General features: G+C 31.7%; 1 protein-coding gene across 2 annotated transcripts; it reads right to left on the reverse strand.

Annotated features, from left to right (window-relative positions):
• Positions 1–783: 783 nt before the first annotated feature.
• Positions 784–11,350, reverse strand: FEI1 (Leucine-rich repeat protein kinase family protein). 2 transcript variants are annotated; one of them, XM_085713907.1, is made up of 14 exons: positions 11,139–11,350; positions 9,690–9,908; positions 9,318–9,453; positions 8,532–8,603; positions 8,357–8,428; positions 7,735–7,806; positions 7,433–7,504; positions 7,242–7,313; positions 5,036–5,118; positions 4,105–4,272; positions 3,619–3,951; positions 2,825–3,070; positions 2,142–2,275; positions 784–1,384 (listed from the first exon to the last, which is right to left on the reverse strand). In XM_085713907.1, the coding sequence occupies exons 2-14, from the start codon at positions 9,784–9,786 to the stop codon at positions 1,166–1,168; spliced, it is 1,776 nt and encodes a 591-aa protein (XP_085570033.1). In that variant the 5' UTR covers positions 9,787–9,908; positions 11,139–11,350; the 3' UTR covers positions 784–1,165. The 2 variants fall into 2 exon arrangements, with proteins under 2 accessions (XP_085570033.1, XP_085570034.1); XM_085713908.1 differs by having other exon boundaries at positions 11,011–11,350.
• Between the last annotated feature and the right edge of the window lie 752 nt (positions 11,351–12,102).

Consider the following 12,102-nt stretch of genomic DNA (forward strand, 5'->3'; position numbering starts at 1 on the left):
AATTGAGTAGGGACTAATACTCAGTGCAGAAAAACAAAATTAGGGACTAAAAATGCTATTAAAATTAAGTAGGGACTAAACTTACAAGGTCGCTATTTTATAGGGACTAGAAACATAATTAACCCTAATATGAATTGAAAATCTAAAGTCCAAAAACGTGTTTAATTTTGTTTTCTAACTCAATTTTTGTAAGATAAGTGAACAAAATGAACAACTTAAGGGACTTAAAATATAGTTTTGCCATAATTGTATTTTCTAAATTGTCCCTCGTGAAAACTTGTTCATGATAATTTTTTGGAGATTTAATTTTTTCTATGATAATAAAATGGTTATAGAAAAGTAAAATCTAAATTTTTGTTTGGAAATTTAGTATTTAATTCAAGAAACGACTAATCCGTAGGACCAATCCCACTATAAACAAATCGATAAAAATTGACACTTGGAGGATTCAAACATAAATAATTGAAAACGAATTTAGAAGTAATAGCATTAAATATGATAGAAGTACCATTTAACGATCATTTATATATTAGATAACAAAACAACTTTTTTGTTGCTTATATTCAAGACTTTACGAAGTATAATATGAGTGACAAAGTCGCTCCATTGGTGAACTTTCCTACGCCCAAACAGGTAAATATTGCACTAAAAGAAGGAATCTCAGTAGAGAGTGACTGAGAACAGAGAACCATTCTTTTTCTTTCTTTCTTTTTTTTTTTTTTTGATAGAATTTAGATGGATTCTTTTATGGAAACATATATTACAAAAATAAATAAGAATCACTTGTAAATGTGGACTTTCTGAAATTATACATATCATATACACTTAAATTGGAGTGAACAATGTGACTAAGATTACAAAATGCTAACAAAAGGAGTGGAAGCACAAGTGGAAGGGGGAACCACGACCAAATATAACATGCAACACAATCAGAAGACAAAGAAATGCCTGAAATGTCGAATGATGATATCCGTGGAATAACAACACCTTCTGTTGTGAAGTGGTCTAATGAAGGACATCTTCCATCATAAACTTTTTGAATGAATGCAATTCAGATGAAAAGTTGTACACAGATTGTTAACCTGTTTCATCACTTCTGACTCAAGTAATTTGCAGCGACAGGGATGCAAACACAACATACCATTAAATTGTCTTCGCAAGCTTTCTAGTCAGAGTTCGAATCATAGAAGTCACTTGGGCATGGAGTTACTACCTCCGATTCAAGCAACTGGACCACTCGGTGCATAGTGGGTCGATCCTCTGGATTTGAGGAAACACACTGAATAGCCATAGAGAGCAAGGCATCAAGGCTCTCCACCTGCACCCCGTCGCATAGTGGATCGACAATTTCCCTTGGCCTATTTTCAGTAATAAGGAAATTCAACTGCATGATGGCAAATTATGGCATTAGAATGGGGCCCATTCCCTTTTAAAGTAGCAACTAAGATTTCATCCGCTTTCTAATTGCATAAAAAGGAACATGTAATAGAAGATGATAACAAGTTTAGATATTTCACCTACTTAAATAATATAATCAACACTCTCAACCACACCAGTTCATGCTAATTGTAGTGGTAACGACAAAGAAGCCCATGTTATAACAATTCCTAAGGATTCAGCTCGTCTAAACTAAACTATGAGATGCACTTTAAAGATTACCTCCAAGTTTCTGTTCACCTGCTTAAATAATATAATCAACACTCTCAATCACACTCAGTTCATGCTAATTGTAGTGGTAACCATAAAGAAGCCCATTTTATAACAGACTGGCGTATTCTTACGGATTTATCTTCTCCAAACGAAATTATGAGATTTTATTTCAGTGAAGAAGCTAAATTTGAGATGCACTTAAAAGAATAAAATGTTTCATAACTGTTGATTAAGATTTTAATTAGATGCATATATGCACTATCACAAATAAAACTATATATTGAAATTTGGATGAAAACTAAATATACATGCACATGTATCACAAATCAACAAAAGCTACTTCAGTGAGTATTTATGTTTAAAAACTAAATCTAAAAGTATAAAACTAAACAAAAAATTTGCTTTTAAAAGAAATAGAAAGGATTTAATAACATGCGATAAAACTAATATTATTAAACAACAAAAAACTAATAGTAAGGTGCATCACATACCCAACCAACAACATTTAGACCCTTTTCAATGAAGGATGCATCTGTTGGCCGCTTTCCACTAAGCACTTCAAGTGTCAACACCCCAAAACTATAAACATCGGTCTTCTCAGTTGCTCTTCCACTTTGCATATACTCTACAAAGGAGTATGGAGGCTTGCTCAAATAATATGGAGTTAAAGTGCAGAATTAATAGATCAACAAAAATCACATTTTTGTGCACCTCAAACATAATCAGCCCTATCAATGTCACGAAATTGTGAAGCAGCTTAACACATATATTGATGATTATAAGCAGCTACTTTACTTTAAGAAATAATATTAAAGGTTTTTATCATACTCGGTCATTTTCTTCATGTTCTTTTGGTTGATTAGGCAACAGCAGTCCTATGTTTCTCTTTCTATATAAAGGCCAGAAGAAAAAAGACAACACTAGCATTTACTCTTTTTCAAAAGACAATCTTGTATAACTTCACAAGCACTTACCCCATAGAGATATTTCGTTTAAACATGTCAAAACAAGAGACAAGCAGATAAATATCCATGCAGTATTAGACCACCTAGTAACTAGTTATAGATACCCTCGACAATAAGAGACCCTCGTTAATATTTCAAGTGCTAAATAGTAAATACCATTATTCATGCTCCAGACAACTATCTAGAGGGTGATTATCATCATTGCTTACCTGGAGCTAGATAACCAAATGTTCCGGCAACAATAGTGGTGATGTGAGATTCTTCATCCTCCAGAAGTTTGGCAAGTCCAAAATCAGAAACTCTAGCATCCAATTTTCCATCAAGCAAAATGTTGCTCGATTTAATGTCACGGTGTATGATCCTAGGGGAACAATCGTGGTGCAAGTAAGCAAGCCCTTTTGCAGCTCCCATGATTATATTCAACCGTGAATCCCAGTCTAGTTGCTCAGATCTTTCTGTGCAGTGCAGCACAAACATCATTATTCCCCAAAAAAGATTTAAGCAGAGATACTGTACTAGCTTCAATGTTAATTGAATTTGCATCAAATAGTGCGTAATAAATAAAAATGCCATATTCAACAAGCAAATAACAGAAGCATAATAGCATAAGAACCCAAACAGATAGAAATATTATATCCTAATCTTGAAACATCAAATGTTAACAAACAATTCCAGGTTGAATTGGTATATTACAAATCCAAAAAAACATCAAAGATTCATATGTTCAGATCTACCGCAAATGTTCATCAAGAAATACAGTTAATGCATACAACATAACCATAGATATATTTGCCGTGATCTATTTTGAGAGTTACCAAGGATTCTTAATCAGAGGTTTAATTTGTTATAAATAAATAATGATTACCACATGTTATCATTTGACTTTGTAATCACCACATGCCCTCTCTAAAATCTCAAGCTTAACCCAATAATACAGATTCAGCGGCTTCACATATTAATATGATGGAAATATATATTGTAAGTATTCAAATAAAGATCATACCATGAAGAACTTCATCAAGACTACCGCCAGGTAGGTAGTCATATATTAACAACTTTGATGTAGGTGAATTACAATATCCACGTAAGTTAACTAAATAACGGTGTTTTATGCTTCCAAGAATTGCAAGCTCCCTCTCAAAAAAACGATCAAATCCCTCGTTCAACTTTACGATCTTTTTCAACGCAAATACATTCCCATCATCCATTGCAAGCTTGTAAACAGTTCCAAATCCCCCTACTCCTATTATGTGTTCCTCATTCAAAGTCTCTAGTTTCTTAATAATGTCTTTCGAAGAATATGGTAGGTCTCCATGAAACATCACTATCGAGGCACCTACAGCACATTATTTAGAGATATTAAATTTCAAGGGTGTTTAAATATAAAGATATATTTTATTATATTTTAACAAGGTTTTTAAATGCATAAAGTAGAAAAAGCTAGCTGAAACAGGTCTATGAGCAAGTCACAGAAAGATAAGGAGTGTACCTGGACCAACATCCACTGCAAGACTTATTCTATCATTTTTACCAAACTTTTTATAAAGAAAACAGCCCCAGAAGCACATAAGTGCCACCAAAAGTAGTGCGCCCACAGTTGCTGATGCACTGATGAGAAGTCGGCCAGAATATTTCTTCTTTCCATTTTGAGTTTGGTCTATAAGGAATAAAACAATAGAAGTCAAAAATGGAAATAATGACAACTTGATATGAGTGACTATACTATACTACGCTGTCAAAAATATAGTTGGGAAAACTAGAAGTAATCGAAGTCCAAACAGGGATGTGCCAATATAACAAAAATCAGACAAATACTACGACATTTTATCGATTTAAACAGAATTAACGTATATTTGAATTTTAAACTTTTCTATTTCTATTGATTGATTTAGGAGGATAATTTATCTTCCTTAGCTCTTCTAAAACACTTGTAAAATTTCTTCTTTTTATCAAATTAGCCATGCATAAATATAGGTAATAAATAGGTCCAGGAAGACAACATAGGTCGATATAGGTATTATTAAAAAGCCTCATGATACTACAATTACACCCTCGAAAAGAAAAGTTTTAGCTTCATTTTGTTAGAAAAGAATATCAGTCCAGGATAGAGGTATTACTAAAATGCCTCATGGTACCACCATTACACCCTCGGAAAAAAAAAGTTTCATCTAAAATGAAGTATAGACCTTCATATGGCCTTATCATTTTAGCTTCATCTAAAAGCGATTGAGGAGTCAAATTGCCACCTTTTCTCAAAAAAAGTAAGCCGAATATCTATAGAGCTGAAAGCTCAAATGTTTCAGTAGAAGTATCTTATATGAAAAGATAATACATCATTAATCAAAGAAACAGAAACAAAAAGAGAGAGCAAGCTTAGCATGAGACTAAATGAAAGATCAAGGAAAAGCATGCAGCTTTACCTGAAGAACTATTCCCAGGTGAACCATCATCTTTACAAGTTGAATCGATTTGCACGCCACACAAACCACGGTTTCCAACAAACCTGCAACAAGACATATGTCTCAATATAGAAAAATAGATTTAAATCCTCAGAGATAGACTACTTCATCAGGACAGTTTAATATGATCGATCCGCAAGGTAGAAGTATAAAAAAAACATAACACAACTATTGATGATACTCATGTTATGACTTGGTATATCTATAAAAATCTCGGTCACGACACGACAACGTAGGAGTTAATACGTAGGTAGATTCAGTATTGATTTATGCCTTCAGAAATCTGCATCCATGGGTAACAAGTAACAGCTAATCTTTAGAATATCAAAACTAAGACGGATTTCAACATTAAAGTGCACCAAATATCAAGGAACTGCTGGACGACTTCTTTACTTTTATGATGCACATCTTGTTATTCCCTAATGTAGAAGATACGAATATCTTGATACCTTATTAAATACGTTGTTTTATAGAATCAAGTCAAACCTTGAGTCTTTGTTGGGAGAGGACAAGAAAAGAAAATGCAGAATGCTTACAGAAAACATGCATGACTTTATTTATCTCATTACATTCAAACAAAGCATAAATGTATAAGTTTAATAAACATGAGTTGTGAGCAAGTTAAAATAGCACATCACCACTAAAATGTTTAGAGGCAACAAAGTAGGTATAGGAGAAATAGGCGTTAATTTGTTGTTTCTTTTTCGAATGGGGAGAAAAAGAAAGAGTCATTAGATAAAGGAGCAGAAGAAGCATGATCATACTACAACCATCAAAAGAAGATAACTAGAAGTGCACCAGAATTCACATGAGTTTAGAATATCTACAGTTGATGATCCATTCTCACTCACATTTTTCCTTGATCTTAAAATCTTAATTTTCTTCAAGTATATCTATTCAGTAATCTGACTAGCAGATCGAAAATAATCAATAATTGTGACATGCCTTTGGCATGCACTCCATCTGTTGCTTGAAACTATCTCAGAATGCTGATCAAAATTGAGAAATGCAATCACCCTCTAACAACTCATAACTGTGATTCCCTAAATTACTCTCGAATAATTTCTACTAATCTATTCAATTTAGTCATAATTACTTATATTACCATTTATCTATAAAGACTCCAAGCTAAGTTTTTACTCTAATCTTTATTTAAACATGTTTCCCTTTTTTTATTAAACAGATACTGATTTTTCAATTTTTAAACACAGCCATTGGATTTTTTTTGCCACGTGTCGTGAATTTATCCAATGAACAAGACTGTTGATGTTTAAATAAATAGTGAATAATTATATTTACGTTGTAAATATATTTTAGCTTACTTTCTAAGTTACTTAGCATAGAATATTATTTAGAATATTCCTTCTGTAAATATATCATAGCTAGCTTAGTCTCTAAGCTACTTAACTCCTATATAATAAACCTTCCATCAGACGGTTTTCATCATATGTCTCTCTTTTCTCTCTTATTCAACAAAGACTAAACAGAGCAGATCTGAACTCCTCAAATAATCATATGTCTCTCTTTTCTCTCTTATTCAACAAAGACTAAACAGAGCAGATCTGAACTCCTCAAATATAAGCAAAATTTGGACCAAATATATCAACTTTCATTGACCAACTTTTGATTATATTAGTGATACGCATTTTATCTCTCATTAATTAGGTTCTTTACAACATACTCCACAACAGGAACAAGTTAAAGGTATAGAAGAAAAAGAATATTTAATACTTCATTGATATTGTAAAATAACAATCAAAATAAGACAAATATTTTGTCAAAACATCAAGCAAAATGTGATGGAGGCAATGATAGAAAATTTCAATTATATAAATATTTAATAATGAAAATTGTACCCACAAATAAAATTGTGGCTAAATATTATTGTGACATGTGAATAGAATAATATGTTTATTTTTATTTAATTTTTTATGAAGTCATTAACATGTTTATTTAAAAATTAAAACTCAAATTTATTTAAAATAAATAAATAGGCAAGCGTAATTTAGTGAATTACGATTTTTTTTTTGAGGGAATTACGATTATAAGTTGTTTATTTGAAGTGTGAATAAATAGTAGAGTATCAGTCCTCGAAAAATAAAAAATAATCGTCGAGTATCAATTGCCCAACCAAAGAAACCTAGGACTTAATAAAAGTCACACTTACGAGCTTCCAGTAAAGTGGGCAAGGACGCCGTCAGAAGGTATTGGTCCAACCAGAAAATTGGTTGATACATTGCTGCAAAGTATCCAACATGAAGAAAATATTAAATATACATTTAAAAAATAGAAATTAGAAAGAAAAAAAAAAATGGGTGTAAAGAAAGAACAACCATAGCAGAAAAGAAGTCTACGTACAAGTTTTTTAGATTATACAACTTTCCAATTGACGCTGGAATATTCCCACCAAGGGAATTGCTTGATATATCCCTGTAAAATAGGAAGACATGTTGATGAATATAATCTCTGTAACACCAGAAAATTTGATTTTTTTTCATATATTCCTTTTTCTTTCCTCCTTTTTTTTTTTTTTTGAGGGATTCTTTCCTCCTTTTTTCTTAGGTCGTTTATTCTTGAAATTAAAACAGAATGAACCATACAATATTTAGTGTTTGATCCGCACACAAATAATAAAATATCAATAATAAGTAGAAACTCACAAATTTTGAAGCTGTGAGAGATTTCCTATTTCACTTGGAATCATTCCACTAAGGTAATTACCCTGTAAAAAGCTGGACAACCCAAATTGACAGTTATTGCCGAATACCAACATAGAAAAATTGGATTTGCCCAAATTAAACCACAACATAAGAAAAAGATCTAGCAGTTATAATGGAGAAACTTTCTTGGTGACAGCAAAGTCATACAACACATGAACTTTGCAACAAAATGCTCCAAGCCAATATGAAGAATATAAGAACGCATTGTCCAAAGGCTATGGAGTATGTGCAATAGATTGAACATAAATGTAATAAGCAATTTGAACATGTACATGCATAATATTAAAGCTAATAAATGTGATATTAGATTTTTTTTTTTTTTTATAAGCATGCAATAGATTGAACATAAAGGTAATAAGCAATTTGAACATGTACATGCATAATATTAAAGCTAATAAATGTGATATTAGATTTTTTTTTTTTTTTATAAGCATGATATTAGATTGTTAAATTGAATTATCCTAATATCATCGTAAACCAAATAAATGCAGATAATTTTCTAAAGTAAATAGGAGAACAAACAAAAAAATGGAACAGCAAGTGGACCAAAATGATTACGTACATTGACTGCAATTCGGTGCAATTTCCCAATTCTGGTGGAATTTTGTCATAGAGGTTGTTGTTATGAAGAGCACTGCAACAGATACATTAATATTGTCATTACATAAGAAATGATGTGATAGTATCAAATAATTAAACGAAAATATATATGCAATCCAAATTTTTAAAACACATACAGAACTTTCAGACGGTCTAACTTCCCCAGGTCAGGTGATAAAGGCCCAATTAACTTATGGTGTGATAGAATCCTACAATATCACCAATGAAAGCAAAGTTAGATAAGGAACTCCATATATAATTGCCAACAAGTCTCCTGTCATATCTTAATGTAAAGTGCTTTTTTCTAAAATTCAGAAGGCTGGTAACCAAAGTATCGTGCAGATGCAATGTTTCAACTTTCAAGGATGTTAATATATAGAAAAAAAGTTATATCCTACCCTGTATTAATGAAAATACTACTCCAACACAAAACCCATAAAAGAAAAGAGGGGAACACAAAAACAGAGTTTAAGAAACGGTGGACTCAGTAGGGTGGAAGAAATTTGAAGTATGTCACTCAAAATGTTATTTAACCATCAGAGACTAGAGTGGTGAGAAAATGAGGAGGAAAATTGTATTATGTGAAATATACAATCAGTACTAGCTATGAAAATTAGATAACATTTGTTTACAGAATTTTAAGTCAAAATCAGAACATAAATGTTTATGTTCATACATGGTTGAAACATTCCCATGAAGCTTCATAAAGCTATGCTTTTGCAACCTTATAAGTACAAGACTAACATAATATAATTCATCTACCCACAGCAATTTTATTTTTTGAGCAGCATCTACCCACAGCATAATACATTTGACAAACTACACCAGTCATTCAAAACAAGATGATGCATGAAATGCTTTCATCTCAAAACTAAAGTCTTGTAGCATGTGAAAGACAAGAAATGACAAGTTTAAAAACTCACAGATGTGTCACTCTCTTGGTTTTTGGATCACATTTCACTCCTTTCCATTTACATGGGTCAGGATCCTCAGGCCTCCATTGTAACAGGATACCATCAGAGCTACCAATTGTTGTCCTGAAGTTGATAAGTGCCTCACCTATAAATGTGATAGAATATAACAATCAATTTAATTATGCAAAAGAAAAGGAATCTACCTCGTGAAATTTATTAGATGTTATTTTAAACAAAGTCCCAAGCAAGAACAAACACAACTAAGAATAATGTAACTAGAATTCATGAAGCTTTGACTTATTTCGACACATTTGTTATAGAAGAATAACCGAAAAAATAATTAAATCAAAATCAGACTAATATCCTAAAACAGTATCATACCATCCGGAGTTATCGCTTCTATGTTATTAATTACAATATGTATCAACAAAACATACAGAAGCCACAGCCATTGGCCTTTGATAAGACAAATGTCCATAGCAACAGTGTATAGTCGAACTAGTAAAATTCATCTGAGGCAAAAGTATCTGAAATGTCTCTCCACCATGTAGTTATCTGGTTGTTATATACATTAGCAGTGCAGATGAACGTAGATGCTGCCTGCAACATCAAACCAACTAAACTGAGATTAAACCGTACAAGAACCATCATTATGACAGATGTATTAAAGTAAAAATACACCACACAAGAACCAAAAGTTAGTGTAACAGTTACAAATATCAGCAATTTCAATAGCACTTTAAAAACAGTTAGTATGTGTTCGATTTCACTTTTGGAAGAATCAAAATTGATTCTAGAGTTGACGTATTGATTTTGACATGTTTGGTTGCTCTCGAGTAAAATTGATTTTGCCTCTAAAATTGATTCTATCTTGAAGTAAGAAATTAGAGTTATTGAGTCTAGAATTGATTTTTACACACAAATTTATTGTTCAACTCACTTTTACATGAATGTATCCAAACATAAAGCAATTTACCTTCAACTCACTTTTAGCCAAACTCAGTTACCTCAATTAATTTTTGTCACCGATAACCAAACACATAACCTCACCAAGTAAATAAAAACACGAGAAAATTCTAATGCAAGTTTGGATAAACATCTAAATTTAGTGCTAGTAGCAACATATAAGTCCCTATGTATACGCTATTTCTATAACAAGATAAAATACCGTCAAACTATTTCATATAAGCTATAAGTTGATGTCACATGTTATCTTAGAGCAAGAGCTTATGCACATAATCTGACAATAATAGACATGTCATAAACTATTTCCACAGAATCTCCTAGAAAGTCTCTTTGATTGTCAGTAACTAAGCTTAAATAAGTCAATCCAAACAAGTCGTAAGACAATGACTAAGAATCCACAATCAACCATTCTCTATGAACAAATCATCAAGAATTTTCCTCTAAACAACACTCATTTTACAAAATTTCCAGCTCAAACGCAAAAGCACTTTTTACCTATCACGGATGAAAAAAGTAACGCAAAATTTCAACTGAAAAACTTAAAAAGTTAATCTAAACTGAACCTAGGTAAACAACTACTAAACGAACTTCACAATTCAAATCATGTATAGTGTATACTAATCCAGATTAACTAATAAGCATTTTTAACTTAATTTTTTAATTGAACTAATAAGAACTCCAATTCAACATTTCAAATCAAAATTAAGCAATGCAGAAAAATCAAATCCAGATTAACTTATCATCAACTTCAATTTCACGAACAGCGATAGTGAATTTCAGCAAACAGCGATAGTGAATTTCAGCAAAATTGAAAAAAGCACAGAATAATCTAGAGAGAGAGAGAGAGAGAGAGAGAGTGCATACGAAGCAACGTTGATTTGTTCGATCTGAGATGCAAAAATGAGAGAGAAATGAAATGAAATGCAAGTGGAGGTGTAAATAGAAAACGATAAAACCACCGTTATCACTATCACTGCTTCGTTGTGTTTGTTCTGAGATTTGTGTGATTCCAATTCCAAAGAGTGAGTGTGTGAGTGTGTGAACTAAGAAGATGCTTTTTTTTGGGAATTAAAGTTGAACCAATGAGATTAATTAAGAGCTATAAGCTGTTTTCGCACGTGAGAATTTTGACATATCGCACGTGCAACCGACGCATTACAATCCCGTTATACAGCTCATACATACATTGCGTACAGTATAACAACAACACTTTCTATCCTTTTGCTTTATTTTATGGAGTTCCTATATAGTTTTAGTATTTATGAAATTTTTACTATTTCGATATTACTCCCTCCGTCCTATAATAACCGAGTCATTTGTAAAAAAAAAAATGTTCCAAAATAACTGAGTCATTTCACTTTTCAATACAATATTGATTACTTTTTTTCCCTTTATAACTCTAATTAATACTACTTTCATCATTCCCAATTCAATATATTCAACTTTACATTTATGATAGTGGAGAATGCATCAATATTTAACAAGTGCACTTAAAACTATTTTTCTCTCTTCTTCATTTATACATTTTTCTTAATATATGTAAAATGAGCTTTTGGCTCAGTTAATCCGGGACGGAAGGAGTAGTTTTTTTTTTTTTTGAAAAACCGTTTCTATATAGTTTCTGTATTTATGTAATTTTTACTATTTTTGTTTCTTTTTTATTTTTGCATGTTTACTACTATCATGGTATGGTGGTAGAATTTAATAATTGAGGAAAATATGTGTGTATATATATATATATGTGTGTGTGCGCGCGCTTTGCCACATCATTAGTGATTTAAACACATTATTAAAGTTGACCTTAAAATAGGGTTTGAAGATTAAAAGT

This window comes from Medicago sativa, chromosome 5, assembly GCF_051527215.1.
Source record: "Medicago sativa cultivar Bolivia chromosome 5, Bolivia_mono, whole genome shotgun sequence".
NCBI lineage: Eukaryota > Viridiplantae > Streptophyta > Magnoliopsida > Fabales > Fabaceae > Medicago > Medicago sativa.